This window comes from Pezoporus flaviventris, unplaced genomic scaffold (assembly GCF_033815535.1).
Source record: "Pezoporus flaviventris isolate CSIRO_AGI_PZ_B2104156 unplaced genomic scaffold, CSIRO_AGI_Pfla_v1 ptg000066l, whole genome shotgun sequence".
NCBI classification, from domain to species: Eukaryota; Metazoa; Chordata; class Aves; order Psittaciformes; family Psittacidae; genus Pezoporus; species Pezoporus flaviventris.
The window spans coordinates 9,232,286-9,252,281 of record NW_026892614.1 but is presented as its reverse complement, the minus strand read 5'-3'; the positions used below and the strand labels follow the sequence as shown (position 1 = coordinate 9,252,281).

The window sequence follows — 19,996 nt, the reverse complement described above, 5'->3', positions numbered from 1 at the left end:
TATAATTAAACACTAGCCTATCTCTTTCTGTGCTTTCCACGTTTTCAGAGGTGGTTTTATGTCTACTCATTTTTCTGCCTTTTTATTTTCAGAAAGCAAAGATAAGTATGAAAATCTGAGAGAAGAAAAGCAAAAGCCATTGTTACCTGGTTACCAAAACTCAACATGCCTGTGGGTGGGGAGCGAGGGGGAAGGAAACTACATCATCCTGATCATTTGCTTTCTTGACCTTTTTAAATTTGCTTTTTGTTCTCTAGAGTTTTCCACCAATTGATGTGTTATTGTACATTCATTCATGAATGTAATCACTTTAATGGAGTGCCCAGCAATAGACTAGGTATGGACTTGAAACACCTTCCCTGTACTCTGTATCTCTTTTGCCACTCAAAAATGATATTTTTGTAAAGTGTATGGTATATTACAAATAGGCCAAGTCAGCATGCATAAAAAGTGACATCTGCATCAATTCTGAACATGCTGAAGCATTACGTTGAACTTCATAAGAATGCTACATGATAACAGTAAAACATTTCCATTCCTAATGGTAACATCTGTCTAACACAAATACTTCATGGCACTGCACTTAGATTAGGAAAAGAAATGTTATTCCTAGTGAATTGTTTGTATCCGTTTCATGTTGGCATTTGTAGTTTGTATTTTGAATCGTTAAGTGCTGTTTATACAGTATAATCAATGCTTTCCCAACTTGTTTGGTTGCCCTCCATGACTAAATATTTGTGGAACAAGATGTTTACTGTAACTATCTTTAAAATCGATAAGACAGCATACTTTTATTTCATCTTTTGCCAGATAGTGAATGCCAGGTGGTATGGGGGTCAGACATCCAGCATTTAGAAAAAAAAGAGTAAGTGAAAAGCAGGAAAACACAGAAAAGCACAGAAGTATGATAGAGAGTATGAGAGAGAATTGTCTGTTACAGTTTGTTAATAAATAAAGCAGCTAATACTTTTACATGAACTTTAGAAGGTATAGTATAGTTTTAACTGCTGATCACTTAAGTCAGACAAGCTTTTGGCCACATGTACATGACTTCCCTTTTGAAATTAGCTTTACAGTAATTTAAAACTCCTTTAGAGAGCCATTAAAAGATGCACATGGGGACTGACTTTTATGTAAAAGTAGCTGATTCTAGTGACAGAACATAAACTACCAACTAACTGACATCAATTTCACACTTAACAGAATTGCAGACTTTTCCTCCAGGCTTTCAGTGTCCCTGACTAGGAGGTTAATGATTGAAATCTATGACTTAGGGCTTCCATTTTAGACCACATGCTTAATTCCTACTTGCAATCCTGAATTTACTGTATCACTTTTGACCTGCTCAACTGGTAACAATCCTTTCCTCCAATCCTAATTTAAGAGCCCCAAACCAATCAGCCCGATTGACAGTATTTTTCTTTCAAAGCGCACCTTTCCTGAAAGGGGGGGGGTGTGTGCATGCAACTGAATTGGACACGTGCTCACAACCTTGGAGCCTGAAAGACACTAGGGTAAGGCAAATGAGCTCTAATCTGCTTGGCTGCATTATTCCCTGTTTAATTCTAGCTCATCAAGAGTCATTCCTAGCTGTCCAGGGGCTAATATACCCTACAGGGTGTCGCAAAAGGAAGTGTGAAATATGACCTCAGGAATCTGTTATTCTTCACATATACCAAGCACTAGAAAAGATGGTTTTTTTCACTATGTGAAAAGCAAGTCTCCTGTTGCTGATAAAACTATGTGAAAATCTGTACTTGTAATAATTTCTAGCAGGGATATATATTACCAAGAATGGAGTTCTAAAATTTTGTGTTGATGGGAGTAACATTACTGTTTGGGGAAGTGATTATTTGCTGTTACAAGTAACTTATGGAAAAAACTTTAAAAAATAAAGCTATTTTAATGGCACTGATTCAAATCCATGTTTGTATTTATGTAAACAATAGTCTTTTCCTCTTAACTTTGCTCCTAAGTGCAAGAATACAGTAGCATGTTTTCATTTGTAGCCTTCCGGTTTCCTTCAGTACCTGCAGTATGTATATTACGATACTAAATGAAGTAATAGATCATCTAACAAAGATCGCTATGTGCAATACTGTATTTAGTGTTTCTATTTCAATTTTTTTAGAATGTTAATTTATAAGAAAATAAAAGGAATAATACTGAAATAACTGCCTTCTCTCGTTACTATCAGGGTTTCCTAGCAACCATTTGCTCCCTAAGCACTGCATCCCATTCAAATTCCTGTGATTAAGGAAAAACTTCTGTGAAGGCAGTGGTGGAAACAGGGCTTCTTTCCTTGCCTTCTGAAAGCATAGTGACAGTAATTTCCAGTTATGTTGATATATTACCTTTTCCCCAGGTGGTGGTAGCGAGGAGCTTCAGAGTACTTCACCCAATCTTTCACTTGCTCCTCTGGCTTGTGCATTCCTTCCAGTAGTGCTTTTGGCTCAGGCTTGTAACTTGTCCCTACTAACACTGCCTAACGTAGCAGTCTCAAGGAATTGATACTAAGGCAGAAACATGCACTAAAAAAAGTATTATCTGCATATTATAATGTCTTTATATACATATATACATACACAGATCATTAAAGTGTTGTCCAGCAACCTGGCAGGACTGTCACATACAGACATACTGCCCTTTTCACTGCAGCATTGATGCTAAATGCTATTTGCAAACCCCTCTTCCTGAAGAACAGTGTGAAAGGCTGACTGCAGCTGGTGGTACTGTGTTACAATCTGAAGATACAAGCTGCTATACACGTTTCCTCTTTCATCTTATTAAGACTCAAGCTATTTGATTGAATGTCTCTTTTGCTCTCTTGTAGCTTTTCTCCAGCCTGTTATCAAACTTCCATACAGAGTAAAGTCACAGCACTAACGTTGACCTATGGCTCTCCCAGAGTGGATTCCCAGCATAAAAGATTCACCACTACTCTTTTTTCCAGTGGCACACTCATCTTTTTACAGAATTCGAGACCAATGTTCTTTTGTTTGATTGGGTGTGTTTTAAAGAGGTTGAACACCCCATTGCTACCCTCTCCCCATTTACTGCAACATCAGGCATACTACACTTTGAGTTGGCTGTAGCCCTACAGCAGTTCTCACAGACAAAATTCTGAACCTTTTCATCACCAACACCACGTATCACTCATCATTACTTAAACAGATGCAGCAGCTAAATAAGTACTTTCATACCTGAACAGCAGATATTACTTATGGAAAATAACAGTCTGGGGTTTTTATGAGGAGCTGAGAAGATTCATGTTGTTTTGCTTCCAAATTAAAGCCTTTCATAAGCATCGTACTTTGTCATGTGTCATGACACAGTAGGGGTTAACTGCGTTTGTAGCACCTTTCATCATCCCAGAGCATTTCCAAAACTTGGAAGTATTAACCAACCGTGGCAGCGAGAATACAATTAGTGGCAACTTCCGTAGACAGAGATATTTTTTCTTGCGCAGTTTTTAAGTGATCAACTTAAAAAGTTGGAAGTAGTTACTAATTTCATTAAGAGAAGCTATAGCAAGTCTCTGTATTACAATTATTTTGTTGCATAGTCCAGTTTAATAACAAAAGCCAAGTTTGTACTAAGTTACTTAAGATACACTATTTCAAACTGCTATGCGAAGAACAAGTGAAAACTGGTGGAGCTGGGTTTTTCTGAAGATAGTGTGAACAGATAGGAGAAAGAAAATGCCTCACACCATTCAGGTCTGCCACGCATCAGTCAAGTGGGATTCACATAACAGAACAGGTTTTCCAAGCCACTTGCTTGCTTATGACAGAACCACCTGTACCTGAGTTTTGTCCAACCTACCTGTGAAGGCATCCACTGCCCACTGCCTCAGAAAGATGGGATCTGTCTGAAGGTCAAGGGTCCCTGTTTAGTCAGCACTGTTTTCTCATTTATTCCCAGCTACAGCTTAAATAATCTCTTAGAAATTTCATTTCTCACCCCAAATTGGGGCAGTGCCAACATGGCAGTTCCACGGTAATAGAGCTTAACATTTACTGTCCCCCTCCTTCCGTTGTCCCACAGCACCACTCTGCTTTAAGAAATACTGGATCATTCTGACCTAAAGCTTTTCTCATCTACCCTGACACTTGCCTTGCTCTTAGATTGCTTCCACAAGGGGGAGATTTTTTAATTATAGTCTATGCCTCTGGTATGGTGGTTCAGCAGGCACACAGCATGAGGCTGGGAGAGCTGGAGCTGGAGCCTACGCTGTGTCACAGAAGAGGTTTGGATGGGTTCTTGGCAATGAAGCTACCTGCGAAGCAGGAGAGGGACTTAGAGGTGTTGCTTGAGCTCCTTTTGAGCTGACTGGCATGGGCACTTTCAAGTTCTGAGCACCTGATCCAGTAATTCTCAAAACCAACAGCCACAAAAAAAAAAACAAAAACAAACCCCCTAAAACCAAAAAAACCCCAAAGCCAAACACGGACATAAAACCCCCAAAACAAACAGACCAACAAAAAAGAAAACCAACAAGTTGCCAAACTCATTAAATTGCTGAACTGTGAGCAGACTTGGGGAAGAGAGCAAAAGGCTCCTGTAGGCAATAGTTACAGCGACATAAAGGATAAAACCCTCCCATGCTAGTTGTGGTCTAGGCCCTCCTGCTTCTTTCAAGACCCATATGGAGGCTCATCCTGCTGTGTGAACAAACTACCTCTCCCCAGTGAAATCTGCCTTCAAGGTTATTTTGCAACTATCTTTCCCTGGGTTGGAAAGAAAAACAAAGGAAAAAAAACCCCAAACACTACCGCCCTGCCTTTGGTGAGGCGCACACTGCACTCATCCAAGAGATGAGAGCAACCATTAAAGCTCACCTGTATCTTCAGATTTACTCCCCCCCACCCCACGAGTAGTTTGATGCCTGTTACATAAGGATCTTGTCATATTTTAAGCAAACCCACTTTGGTCAGGGTAATAGTTGCTTCTCTTATCAGGAATCATGCCAGCAGCTCAGCCAGTGATGGAGCTTTGGTCGTCTTCTCGTCAGTTAACCAAAAACCAGAATTTGTGCATGCAGAATCAACTCCAGAATCAAGATTAGCGCAGTTTAGTTTTCCCTCTTGCCTTGCAGGTACTTTTGAGGGGAGTAGGGGATAAGGAAAGAACTAGCTGGGTACTCCCAAGCTGTCAGGCTGAGACGTCATTTACCTGTTTCTGGTAGGGTCAAAAGGAAGTTGGTGTAGATACTGCTTAGAGACCAGTTGGACACAAGGTGTTGAAGCAAAGCCCATACACCTGGATGCCATATAACCCTAAAGTAGCTTTATTAATCTATAATTTAATAGTAGACCTATAAAATAATTACATTATACTTAAAGCATTTCTTCATTTTTTTTTTGTTTTCACTTACTTACTTATAAAACAAGAATTAAATACAGTTTTAACCATTACAAGCTCAACTCAGTTTTTACATAAACAAACACAGCTCCTAGAAGGAGCTTTAAGCTGCAGCATATTCATATTGCAAACTGGTGAAAACCCCATGCAGGGCATAGCTTAAAGGTAAAGGTTCTTGCACATTTTTCTTAACTGAAGTTACTAGGGTGCGTTTCTCTCTAGAGTCCAAAATGTCTGACTTTTAATTTCAATTTATTTATTTCAAGTGGAGACTGAGATCCCTGGAGTCTTAGTAGACTTCAGCTATTGCCGCCTTCCCCCCATCCTTAACACTTAAGCCTAAACAGAATGGTGCCCATTTGGTGGCTGGTACAACACTGGCAGTGCAACAGCAGCAGCCTCTAAGGCAATCCCTGCATGAGGAGTCTCCCTGTGCACTTCTGACACGCTGAAAGATCACAGCAGAAAAGCTATGGCTGTTCATGTAATAGGGCTAACAGATCTGCTCAACCTCATCCTGCCCATGCCAATCCCCATAAACCGCTTGGTAAGCTCTGGTGGAGCTCAGTCCTGAAAGCCTCTTAGAGCAGCTTGTCTCACATAATAGAGACCTGTGGCGCTGAGCCCTTAGCTGGTGACAGTGCTAAACACATTAACCCCTTCAAGCGGCTACGTGTGAAGAGGCTGGAGAGAAAGAGCTCCCACAGCAAGCTGGTTTCACTAGCTGCAGATGCTGAGCTGTGAGACATGCATCAGGGAGTCAGCATGTCATTTTTAATTTGTAAGCTTCAGACAATTGAGCACGCACAGGCTTTGGTTTGGGAGAAGGAGCTGGTTTGTTTTCAGGCACAGGATTTTAATGCAGCTGGGACTAATACAGATCATATCTGTAACAAATGGGATAAACGGGACATGCTAAACTCCATCAACTGAATAACAACATGGCATGATTTAAAATGAACTTCAAGCATTCACCAACACTGATTGTGTAGGACTGAAAAACTGAGTGGACCACCAGTACTGTTGCAATTACAACTTGCTCTCTCCCTGCTCCTACAGCTGTGACCCATTCCAGCACCACTGACTGATGGATTTGTCCTTTAACACTAGCACATTAACATGATTTCCAATCATGGGAGAGACACCACTCCCAAAACCTGATGACACTGATGTAGCTTTTGTATTCAGTCCAGCAATGACCAAGTTTTGTCTTTTGTGCGACAGTGCTTTTATACCTTAAGGGAAACAACGTTCCTTTAAGTGTTCTCAGCTCCTCTCCCACTACCCTCCCACCTTCCTCGGTCTACGCAGGCATAAATAAAGGTCATAAATGGATGTCCTTTTTGGAGTAAGGGACACACCTATATCTAGCACACAAAACCCTACTGAAAGCCTAGTTAAACTATGCCCATTTTAAGCTAGGCAGCTGACCTAGCATCCGAGTCTCTTTGTCAACATATTTTAATTTCTGGCATATTCTGCCACAAGCAAAATATACATGGCTAGGTCTGTAATACTTTAAACAGCTGTTTACCCATAGCTAGGTTACAAAATAAACACTGCTGCAGAGACCATGTGTTCAATATACTCTAACCACAACAGCATCAGAACCCACCCTCAGTCTGCTCTGTGGTTGCAGTGGCTGACCCAGCTCCTCACCCTCTTCCCCTCGCTTCTTATCATCTGCTATTCAGACAACAAGCCGGAAATGTCTGTCATTGCACATTTAAAGTTGTCTTAACGAGATGAGCCTCATCGAAGAGTCTCGCTTGCTTTTCGCACGTTACTCTCCCCCATCTGCATCCCCCAGTCCTGGGCAGAATCCCAGTATTTCAAGTGGGAGCAGCAAGCTCCAGACCAAAGCGTGGGAAAGGTGTTCTTATCTTTTGGAGGGGACTGGAGTGTAGGGCAGAGGGCTTTACTCCACACAGTGGAAACATGTGATGCCAGATTCAGCCAACTGGTCACTTTTAGATGATCAATCCCAGCTTCTGGGAGCCTGCTCCACTCCAGAAGGTCCAACTGCCAGATGATATTGGAAATACAATGAAACTTGATGGTGAAGTGCCTAACAGAGCCCATTAAAAAGCGCTATTCCAGTAGGCAAGCAACAAGGAGCCTTTCCTTGCTGGAGAGATGCCTCCTGAAGGAAAACAAAACACAAAAAAAAAAAAAAAAAGAAAGGAAAAGAAGAAATAAACCAACAAAAGGGCCAGTCTGCTCCGGGGAAGGTGAGAGGCAGCAGTAAATCTGATCGGGGCAAGAGCAAGCAGTAGCTACACGCCCGCTCTCACAGTTTGCCCGAGTTGTTAAGATTCACAGACATGCACCGGCACTGCTTGACCTTCTGAATTTTCTTGAGTCGAAAAGGTGGGTCCAGCTCCGGGCACTCCAGCTGCACAGTCGAAGAGGTGACCTTGTGTGGCTTGCAGAAAGCACAGGACTGGAAGGACTCCTCCTCCTTTTTCACGTGCCGGGGTATGTAGAAGGAGTTGCACTGCCCATAGCAAAAGCGGTTGATGATGGTGCGGCTTATGCAGCCCTCCTCACTGACAGTCTGCCGCAGGGGCTGCGTCTTGCACCAGTCGCTCTTGAGGTACTTCCTTTCGGTGACCACCAGGGCCTCCTGGCTGGAGGCCAACACCTCCTTGTTCAGCTGCTGCCTCCGCTCGGAGTGGTTGCTGCTGCTGTCTTTGTAAGGGGAGGGAATGGCGCCCGCAGGACGGTTTTTCCTGGTGTCTGTTACTCGAACCAGTGCTGCCACCAGAAAAACGGATAAGGCGAATTTCCAAATCATCCTGCAACAGTAACACAAGTAGCTGTTAGGGGAGACGCGTTTTCAAACCACAGAGCTGCAACGGAGTTGAACTTTGCGCGCTCTTACAGGAGAAGCGGAGATTTTACCGCCTTTGTAATCCCACCACTTTTCCTGGGAGATTAGCGCTATTCTAGCGTGATTATTTATCATGGAGATGCCAGGCCCTGTGGAAAGTCACACCGCTCCCCCCCCCCCCCCCCCCAAGCTTTCCAACTACTTGCTTTTCCCCCATGGGGACACTGCTGCTTTGATCACTGAAGCAGTGATTTTACAGAGGCTTCAACCAGAAAGGTTCCCTCCTACTCTCTGAAATCCTAGGCCAAACAGCTGGGCAAACTCCTGGCTAGCGAAGGCTCAGGAGACTCCTGCCAATACTGTGACGGCTGATTTGAGGACAGCGGGGGAAAGGGGAAGGGAATACCAGGTTACACAAGGTGAATTCCCATCTCCCTGTTCAGCCCGAGTCCCTGCCCGGCCTCGTTCTACACAGAAGTAACGAGAGGTGTCCAAAAGCCTGTTCTTATTGTTTTAAATTGTTTCTGAAGTTTCTTAGGGCTTTCATGGCACTTACAGGATTGCGTTTGTTGTCTTTGTGGGAGGCTGAAAACTTGATGGATTTATTCTTGCAGTAAGAGGAAATGCTTAAGCACAACTTTGAGGACTTCATTACTGCAACGCCCCTTAGGCATATGGTTTAAGAAGGTTTGTAAACAGGACAGAATTCAATATTTATTTTAGATGTTAAGGAATAGGGTAAAGCACAAGCCAGTTGCTAAGCTAAAATAGTCAGCCAGTTGGCAAAAATATGTTTTCCTATGGTTGTCTATTAGGATTTCTTGTTCTGTGGAGCATCTCTTACCAAGCTCTTGGATTTCCATCAACTATTTGTCCAATTCATTTTAGTAACGTGTCTCGATGCGCTTCTAGGATATCAGAGTAAACGTACTAAATTTCCTCATGAAGTCAATGCTCACCAGTGAACTGCCACAACTCATTCGACAGCTCATTTCACACCATTCTCCCTGGGAAGGAAAACAGAGGGGTGCTAGGGTGCCGGAAGTGGGTGCAGCCCAGAAACTTACCATCTGAAGGCAAGAACACTTCAGGTCTTTTTAAAAGTGCTCTGTTCACCTTTGTTTTTAATGGACTGTATTTGTATAATAGCACACAGATGACAGACTCACCCTCTCTTCCCAGTAAAGCTTCAAATCCTACCAAGTAATGATTTTTTTTTTCCCTTTAAAGAGATGCCAAGACAAAAAAATACCATCACAATGATAAATACAGACACGTCTAACATTATAGACACTTGAAATGCTGCATAAACACTCCTAACATGAAAACATGCTATTTCCCAAAAAGGACAACAGCAATAACAAATCATTCTCACCTAAAAAAGCAGACCAAAAGTATTTAACCCCTGTGGAGATAAAGAGAAGGAACTACTTGGCAGACAAGGTGAGATAACATCCATTTAGGTGATTGTCTCAAGTTTACAAGATCTCAGTGTCAGACTCTGACTAAATTTCTAAGGGTAGAAACTTGAAGTGCTGAAGGAAAGTGCTAATCCTACAGCCCTGAAAGGAGGGTGTTGTGATGCACAGTTACATTTCAACAGAAACAGCTTTAAATGGAAGCCAGTATTTCTAAATCCCAAATAAGGTCATTCATCTGCCCACTGACACCCTCTGTAGCCATGGGTACTTTAAGTCAGTGTCCTATTTTCACACTGCTCAGCATTCAGCACACAAGTCCAGAAGTTTTGTCCAGAGTCTTTAAATGAAGCAAGACTAGACTTGGCTTTGCTCGCAGGTATTGTCGCCAAGACCACTGGATGTCAACCCACACAGCCAGGCCAAAACCTAATCAGGTAATTAGTTTCAGTTGAATATAGTGTTCCACGCTTCCTTTCAAACTGTTCTCATGTTATTCTGCACTGATGGCTGCATTTCAGTAGTAGATAAAACAACTGAACCCCAGCGCTTTGTGTTTTATATAGAAAGGGGAGGAAAAAACTCAGGAGTTACAAGCCTGCACCTTTCAGAGAAAGACAGAGGTGAACTGTCCACAAGATGCCTTATGCCAACATCCCTCACACATACTCTTCTATTCTTCTCTTGAAACACAAGCCCACAAAGCAATTGTGATAACTCCTTCAGGAGGGAATTTGGTCCTTTTCAGCAGGGATATGGCTGCTCCAGTCTTCTCTGATCTTGGCTGGAAAGAGGATGGTTCAGGTCCAGAAGCACATCAGAAGGAGACACAGAGTCTTTTCCCCAACCATTCCCCTTTTCTTTAGGAAACCCTGTCTTATCACATCTGCCCTTTCTCATCTCAAAATGCAAGTTGAAACCATTTCCCTTTCGTGTCAAGGATGGGATCAAGTACAAAATCCTATGTAGGAATTCAGGAAAGCTGACAGAGAGCTAACAAACAGCTCTAAGTCTACAATACAGAGAAATATTACAGTAGCTTTCTAATTACTGAAATAGTTTTATGTAGGCATGAAGAGCCATTCAACAAAGTAAGTAGGATTTATTCAGTAAGTCTATGTTTATAACTAATAAAGCATTGTTAATCAAAGCCACTATTGTAATGTTATAAACCAAATGCTGCAGTACACATTAGCAAGTACTTTTACAGGCAGGTAGCAACGCACCACCTATTTCTGTCATTGATCCTTATCAAATCTGGACTTTAAAATATTTACATAACAGGTTAATAATCTGTTTTACACTAGCAGGTCAAACGTGCATTCTGTCAGATCATGGAATTTCTAATCACAGGGTTGCCCCTTACTAGCCTGCAAATCACCCCTTTCTAAGCCCTGGCACACAGATCCCCTATTCAAGCAAGTAAGGGTGCAAACAAGGTCACCTGGTGCCAACAACATGCCAAGGACTACATATATTTTCAGTGCTCACATGCAAAGAGAAGAGGAACCTAAGTATTCTTAGAGAAACAGAGCATTTTGGTAAACTCAGTCTGAATGCAAAGCAACATGGGGAATGTTGCCTGTCTGAAGACAGAGTGAGACGAGAAATGTACTGGTGAAGAATCTGGCTTCTGGCAAGAACAGGGCAGTTCTGACCTGCTTAGATGTCACAGAATTGAACAGCATGTGGCTGAGACCAAGTAAGAAAGAACTGTCTCAAGAGACCAATGACTCTAAAACTTGCACAAATTCCAGCCTGGGACCACCATTCCTGCTGCATGGGGGACTCACAATGGCAGAGGCGGTGGGGGCTCCCATGTGAAAGTTTCCAGCTTCTTCAAGCACTGTTTCCAGCTGCTGCCATGTCTCGCCACCGCTTTTTTTCCAGTGCATGACTGGGAAACTTAACTAGATGCCAAACAAGGCCCAGCTGCAATTACATTTCACATGCTAAGCTTTTATCTCTTTGAGATAACAAAATCAGCATCAAGTATGAGTTCATAAACTCATCAAACCCATCATGCTGGAGCTGGGATATCAGGTACCTAAAGGACAGTAAAAACTCCTTGGCCAAGGAGGCAATATCCAGCTCTGCAACCTGGTGAGGTCGGGGCACTCAGCTGGGAGGGGAAGACCCAGGATCACTGTGTCTGCCCTTAGCTTTATTTCTTCTTTGTATCCAGTTACTGTGTAACATAAAATATCTACCAAGGCAGGCTCCCTCTTGCATACCGACCTTCTGGCCCTATAACTCACGCATTCTTGAAAGCAATCCAGCTCCGGAGCAGGACAGGCAGTAGCGTAACCCCCAAAATAGCCTATAGTTTCGTGGTTAGGGCACTTCTCTGGGAATTGGAGTATTGGATTTGACCTCAGAATTCACATGCATCATTTCTGGAGAAGTTCCCCAGTGCACATTGTCAGTGCTACGGTCTAAAAGACAGGTCACAAGGTAACAGTAGCTCTCATCTGTGCTGAGTGACTGCTTCACTGTTTCCTCTGGTTTTCAAAGGCATGCCCAGTTTCTCATCTCAAGATGTAGTTTCTTACTAAGAATTCCTGTTCGTAGATCAGACTATTTCAGGGTTGCAGGTGGACAGAAATAGAGAGGGATGTAACTGGAAGATTGCAGTGATTTTTTATGTTAGCTGCTCAGGCAATCAGCAGGTGTGAGCCCCATTTGTTTGTTTTAACATGCAACACCTACAAAACACTCTGCATTATCAGCATTCCTGGAAGCATCCAACGCTGATACTGCTATGACACAATCACCTCCTCTTCACCAGGCCTGCCTGGGAAAGGTTCAGAAAAAAAGCCACAGCCAACGGTATAAGGAAATCCCCGAAACCTGCAAAACCTTTCTTACGAGGGAACTTGAAGGCCTACCTGCTTAGTCACAGGATGGATTCACCCTGTAAATACATGTGGAAGAAGATTTAGTACTATTAACCTGTCCTATGCCCATAAAAAGCACCATAAAAGCCAAGGCTGGGAAGATGGCAATCAAATTCAGAGATGCTTTACTTTTTGAAAACTGAGTTTAATGAACAGCTGAAGAGTTTGCCTTAGAAAATGGTTTCTCTGTGACTACCAGCAAAAGGCAGACATCATAAACCACATTAAATCGGGTACAGTTCTGTGGCACGGTACATACAGCGATACATTCGACCGTGTACATCACTTTATTCCAGCTTCCATCCTGCAAAATTCATAGACATGAGAGCTCTCCTTTAGGATCAGCTATTCAGCTGACTGTGAGAATCCCTGCTAACAAAATCTCTTTTACCTCCCATTTACTTTCACAAGTCAAAAAACAATCTGTATAAACCAGCCCTATGTATATTAATGTAAGAACATGGTGTACATGGTTAGTTCTCAGCATTTAAGATGGGACACAAGAAGTGTTCCTTGAAGACAAGCCAGGCAGTAACTTTTCAAAGAACTAAAACTTGGCTCTAGTAACAGATGTGGGAAGCCAGGAAATATCAGATTCTCTACCAGGAAGCCAAAAATGCTATTTATTTAATTTATTAATGGCTAGGCATGATTTTAATGGTACAGTGTTCACATAAAGACTACACAAATCAGGCATCTTTGTGCAAGGGAGGTATTTGGTGCTAACTTATCCCTTTTCAGTATAGTTTGGAAACTGTTTCTCCAGTGTCTCAATAACACCAGCAATAACTGAAGACTGTACTGTATCTTTCTTTTTGTGGAGCCATGGTCCTCTTAGTAAATCATTCCATCATTAAGATTCTCATTACTAAATTGCCAAGACTGAGGCCAATGATAACAACTAAACATGTAGGAGGCAGGGGGAAACTAAACTTAAAAAACCTCAGAAAACCCAGTACTGCAGCTAGAATGTATTATTCAGATATTCAGATACAAAATCTCTGCATTTTAGCAATAATGAAGAGTTACCATGTACTAGGAAGACTAAAAATCCCTTTTTAAAACCACTGCACGCAACACCAGAGGGAATAATTGCTTAAAAAACAATAATTAATGACATTACAAGCAGAATTTTTTCCATTCTTGCCCTCTAAGAACCTTCTATAGTGATCTGAGAGAAAGCTATTTAGTTGCATCACAGCCCTAGCAGTTGGTTGTAGAGGGAGAAAACTTCAGACTTAATAAACTCCTTGCACCCTTGCTGGCTGGCTTGGATGGAGATCCTTCCTTCCCTCTCTCTTGCTCCAAAACCCTTCTCCCATAGAGGCGCAAGCATGTCCGCAGGGAACATCACAAAGCTTTAACGGAGACAGGAAAGGTCTGCTTGCAGGGTGGATGCCTCGGGACCCCCACTGTCCTCTCCCGGCTCTTGTTCTGATTTTGAAATGGGAAAGTGGGGCTGGGTTTCACCCACCCCACACTCTTCAGGAAAAGAAGCATTTCTGCATCCTGAAGTTCTCCTTGTCAAGACAGTTCCTGAAGACACTAAATCTAAAATATTGAAAAACAGAGTACATCACTGACAAAACCAAAGTACATAGAACAAAGACACTGGTGGCAATAGTCTATGCTAAGATAAAGCTAGTTGTAAGCAACTCAGAGGATGTTGCTTCATACTAATTTCAGCTCTCACTACAGATTTTTTGCAATCAAGAGCTTTATCTTGAATTTCCCCTGAAAAAGTTGGGTGTTTAGAAGAATTCCTGGTCCGTGCACAAAAAATATAAGAGGAATCAAGGACTTGACCAATTACTCCTTTCATATTCAATTATGCGTAATGTATCAGATAGATATGGTATTTTTTGGACAGGAGCAATTAAAAAGAAAACTCACCCTTGGCACTGAAACTAACAGCTCAGGTGTTGGGGTTTTTCTTCATTTTGCCCTCTATCTTCCTTATCTACCTTTTACTGCCTTCAGAAACTCATGTTTGTAACTACTGAACCATTCCTTCTTTCAGGAACTTCAGACAAGCTCATTTGAAACAGGTTTGAATGCAGACACTCACTTCATCAGACTTAAGAGATCACATTACTCCACTGCTCCTCTTTGCACTGACATCCTGCCAGGAAGTATATCGATATAAATATTGTATTACTGATCTATTATATTAGGCTCTCCACAGGCTGAATCCTTCTTACCTTGCATAGCTTCCAAACCTGTTCTTCACTTTATTTTTTTAAGTAGTATTAGTATTGGAGGAACTGAGAGAAGGTTTTCGTTTTTTAAAGCCAGGACAAGGAGTTTGTGAGAAGAACCACTGAAGAATTCAATAGCTGAGATATCAGGTTTTATCTATTATATCCAAGATAAGAACTAGATTTCCAGAAGACTAGAGAGGGGGTTGAGAGGGAGGGAACTGGTGAAGCCAGCCATGGAATTTTTCTTTGAGATACATTCACTAACACTTATATCCGTTAAATATCATTAAATAAATGCCATTGCTTCTCAAAAAACACATATACATATAACAAAGGCAATACTCGACTAGAAGAAAATAGTGAAGGAAACCATGCTCCAAATTTGGGGTTTTATTTTTTAAAGGCTGAATGTTAGCCAGGCAGTGCAGTGAAGCAAGACACTATCAACTTCACACTGCTATGTGTTTATCAATGGCAAAAAATTCAATTCAACAACTCTGTCAGCGTTTGTCATTTTAACACAGGAAAACTAAAACAAAGAGGAGGAAGAAAATCTGCAAGAAATGTAACAGCTAAGTCATCCTACAGGAGCTCTGGTAATGCAGCAATGCCATTTTTAGGAGAACGTGAATATACAGAACTTCAATTGAATACTGTAACAGGTAACTGGACAAAGGCTTTTTGGAATATTGTTATGATTAAAACTCCTAATTTCTGTCGCAATTTCAGTTTCAGGAACTTGTGGTTTTAGAGCCAACCACAGACAAATGTCTGCCTGGTGAGCACATGTGAACTGTCCCAAGCAGAGTGAGATGTCCTACTCAGAAGTGTCTGGGTAGTCATCAGAACTGGCAGCACATGCAACACCAGGGAAAAAGGGGGAGTGGGAGGAGGGAAAGAAAACCACAAAATAAAAACAGATTTCTGCTTGCTGTCCGTGAGGTTGATTTTCTTTCTCCCAACCTGGTTTTGGAGAATGCTACAGTCAGGGGGTGGGGGAACAAACACGGAGAACAGCTTTCTGGAAAAGACTGAAAGTTAGCTCTTCTCTGAACCTAAAAAATGTCTCTTTGCAAGAGTGAGCCAGGACATGGTTCTCCTTCTCAGGGCTCCTCAGCTTTTCACCATGGGATAAAGCACCCCAAATAGGCAACTCAGTTCTGTCTACACATGAACCATTTGTCCAGCAAGCGATAATAGTCTACATCTAACTTTTTTCTCCTGTGCAGGAGGCAGCTGGTACAATCCTATTTGGCAGCGTTCCATTCAGGAGAAAACAGCAGACTTCTGCCCTTGGGAAACTAAAAACTAAATCAGAAGGGAAGCGGTGGCTTGAGCAAATGTCTTTATTTGTGACCATCCCTCAGTCTGTTGGAAAGGAAGACAATCAATACAAGAATGCGGAAAGTTCAGTGTTTAAATACAATAGCTCATTTCATTGCTTCCTCACTGGAGAATCGATACTACAAAAGACTATTTTGCAATGAGTAGTCTCCATTATATTTTTGTTGCTTGCACGACAACAGAACATAGAAATCCTATCCAAGACTAGTGCCTGACTAAGCAACACAACTTCAAATGTTCGTAGACTAACTTGGTGAGCAACATATGGTGGGACTAGCACTGAGCACAAAGGGGAAGTGAGTTATTGGAGGTCAGAAATTAAATGAGAATGAATCATTTCCATGTCTTTCAATTGCACTGCATGGCACCAATGTTCTTTTCGCTGATCAATCAGATTTGTTACCCTTAGGCAAGCTTTTCTCTAAAATCATTATACTTTTGTATACAAAAATTGTTCTGTATGAAATTTTCCAATCCAGTTTCTATGAGTTTTGATAGAAGAGAAATGGAGTTATGAACTTTATTGCCCTGTAGCCTCAAACAATGCACTATTTCCAGAGCACGCAGCTCATTTTCTATGAGAAAAGACATTAGCCTTTAAAATACATGCACCACTCCCAGAAGAGGGCATCTGGATGAGCTCTGTTCTGGAAAAAAACTGAGGCCTGTATATTAAAGCATCATAGAAGTGCTCAAAAGAATTTCTGCTTGCTTCTCTTAATGGCTAGAAAAATGCCATTACTTCTAAAAATCAATAGGTGGCATATAATCTTGTATATGAAAAACATTAGATTAATCAACAGAAAAGTAACATTTCAATTTTCCAGGTATTCTGGGAAGTTCAGACTCTTGTATTCTTTCAAGCTCTCTATTCAAAATGCTATCCTCAAATACTACATTATGACTCTTAAAGTAGTCATATTCCTATCTGAAACATCTAAAATGTTATTAATGGTCTAGTGTTTATATTTTCATTGTTTGTAAGCCAATATCCTATTTATAGAGCTGAAACACAGACGGTTCAAATAAGAATTGCTCTTATCTCAATATCCTACAGGCTAGTCTTTATATTAGGTAGTATGCAAATTGCAAATTCCCATACACACAAAATTTCAGCTATGTATTCCACAATTTTCCAAAATGCTGCAGCTGTATTTTCAGAAAGTTGTCCTAAAAATTGAATAGATTTATTGCTTGAAGAATTTTTAATTTACATTTATGTCTGCTTAAATCCGCTTGACAAAATATCAGCCTTCCTGACTAACACTTAGAACAGTTCTGGGGACAGAGCGCAGAAGACCTGTACTAATGAGCAAGTAAAACAAGTATTAAGCCCATTCAGCCTGTTAGCCACACAAACATATAACTAAGTGCCTTACCAGAACTATCTGTTTCACAGAAAAGCATCTTTCCCCTCAGTGAGGCCAAATACAGGGAATCCTCTCATCCTTTTTTGCCTTTTCTTTGGTTAATAAGCAATATCCAATTACATATCTGACAGCTCCTCATAGTTTACATTGTTTTAATCCACTGACCAGATTTCAAATAAGTTGGGCAGCAAGGCGGTTTTGAAACTCCTGTTGCATTATGCTGTGTTTTCTCCTAGGGTATACAGGAAGGCATGAAAAATATTTCAGGGAAGGAAAAGGGGGGGGACCACAAGTCAAAGTCCTGTGGTATCCAGCTTGGTACCACAGGAGGCGTGAATAGTAAAGATGCCGTTTAGGGTTACTGTGGACTGGCACACGGAATACATCCGTAGAAAACCAGAGTCCACGAGCTCTAATGTTCATGTGTAGTACAAGACACCTCGAAACAACAGCGGGTCACCTCAAAGTTTTTAAAGCATTCTCTTGCTCAGGGTGTAAACTGGCCCAACAGTTAAAACAATTACTTGCATTATGTGTAGCTGGAAGCCAGGCAGGGAACAAGTCACTGCTGCACACCATGCATGATGTTACCCATAGACTGATCCTGTAATATTCTGTATCTCCCTTTGTTCACGAACTTGCTTGGAGAGTTACAAGATGTTTTCTTGTTTCCCTAAGAACACCAGGCTTCTGCTTGTCTTACTTCTGCAGTGACTTCTAGAGGATTAACTAATGGCCCATCAGAATCCCTGATTAATTACTTTTGTTTCACATGTTTAACTCAGCTGTGGGCTTGGCTCTGAAAGGAAGCCTGTTCATTAGAGGTCTCATATGAGAAAATTCAGGTATGCAACTGAAATGCAATTCAAACCTGTGGGGGCTGAGAAGCATAGCAATCACATGCTCTGATGGTTGGTTGTATATGTGCATGTGCAAGCCTGTAAACAAATATACCATCTGGAGTTCAAAACCTTCAGAGTTACATGGCTTCTTGGCTACCCTAGCACATGCATCAGTTGATGTCTTGATGCAAGTTCTTCAGTTTGGAAGTACTCTGCCCCTCATTTTCAAGCTTTTTTTGTACGATAAAAAAAAATATTATTATTTATTTAACTACACATCTATGGTATTTCCAAATTGACAGTAATGTTTATGACTGTCATAGCTGTCAGCTGGGACAAAATAAACCCCAGCAGCTTAACAACTGTCAAAAGTACAGAACTTATGAGGTGTTACAAAGTCAGGATACAAATAAAATTGTACTTAGATATGCACTATCAGCATAAAAATGTGAAATACCTTAACATTTCAATACCACTTTCTAGATGTACTGGAAAATGCATAGCACACAGAATGAATGGACAAGCTACAGTTTACTCACTGTTATCGGCGGTGTGTGTCACAACAAGAAGATGAATTTTAAGTTAAATGCTGCAGGATGACCTGTACAACAGGAAATTTCACATCCAAGTACTGGAAACTTACTCCATCCCTCCCATTTCACACTGATGGCAACACGTGGCTGTCCCACATCTATGTTCTTGTGGCTTTGATTCATGCTCTACTCAGTGATTCTCCCTCCGTCATTGCCCAAATAATGTGAATATTTGCTCTGTCTGTATTCTGGTTTACAGACTTGGCCCATTATTGAATATGAAGGCTGTAATTCAATCATAGAAGGATCTGTTGCCATGCATAAACTGGGATTTTAAGTTTTATGACTTGGGCTTTGCAGAGCAGCCGTCTTTCTACTCACCTCCCCCTCTCCTTGTCCATGACTGAATTATAGTTCTGTCTCTAATTGAAGCCTAGTATTATTCTATTTCACTTCTGCTGAGAGGAAGACCAGAGCTATCATTCTGAACACACACCAAGCCACAGGAGCCTGGATGAGGTACTCTAATGACAGGTACTCCTACACAGCACATTTGCAGTCTTTCTGCTAATTAATTTGATTTCCTTTGTCTAGACTAACATAATACAGCAAGTTATGCTCATTTAAAGGAGGATTGTTAGGCTTTCGGTTCACTCCAAATGAGGAAGAAAGAAGAGTCAATAGACTGGAATCCAGGGGAGTCTGACTTTGTCCTTGACTACACCACTGCTTGTTTTTCACTTGACCAAGACTTTGTCTCCAGGAGAACCCAAAACAGCACTATCATCACAGGAGAGCCTATAATCAAAATCAGATATCGTTGGTATGTGCATGGCAAAGAAGTGGCAGTTACACAGAAGGGTTCTGCCTACGATGCACTGCAGTCCACAGCTTTCCTCCTGGCAATCACTTGGCATTTACTGTTCACAGCTCCTGACATCCTCAGAGGGCTGAACAAACATGTAATTAAAAACATACACAAGTGGTTTTCTTCAGAGTCCCTTCACAGAACGAAAGAAATTTCGGTAGTGTGCTACTGGACTAGTAAATCAGAGGCAAAGCTAGTAATGGGAGTTACACGTAACACATAACTATTTGGAAGGAGAGTTTTGATGCTGATTGAAACTGTGGAGCTGGAGAGAGTCTCAGAGCTGAGCTGTCAGTCAAAGACAAGACATGGGAAATGGAGTGATG

The 19,996-nt window shown here is 41.5% G+C and overlaps 2 protein-coding genes across 4 annotated transcripts in view; one reads left to right on the top strand and one right to left on the bottom strand.

The window, feature by feature from the left end:
* Positions 1-2,174, top strand: part of FMN2 (formin 2) — a 158,566-nt gene extending 156,392 nt beyond the window's left edge. For both annotated transcript variants that reach the window (XM_061471184.1, XM_061471183.1), the window contains one exon: positions 93-2,174. In XM_061471184.1, coding sequence (XP_061327168.1) covers positions 93-119 — 27 coding nt within the window. In that variant the 3' untranslated portion in view covers positions 120-2,174. The remainder of the gene's footprint in view (positions 1-92) is intronic.
* A 3,093-nt stretch (positions 2,175-5,267) lies between these two features.
* The window catches only part of GREM2 (gremlin 2, DAN family BMP antagonist), a 37,731-nt gene continuing 23,002 nt past the window's right edge, over positions 5,268-19,996 (bottom strand). For both annotated transcript variants that reach the window (XM_061471181.1, XM_061471182.1), the window contains exon 2: positions 5,268-8,162. In XM_061471181.1, coding sequence (XP_061327165.1) covers positions 7,655-8,161 — 507 coding nt within the window. In that variant the 5' untranslated portion in view covers position 8,162 and the 3' untranslated portion in view covers positions 5,268-7,654. The remainder of the gene's footprint in view (positions 8,163-19,996) is intronic.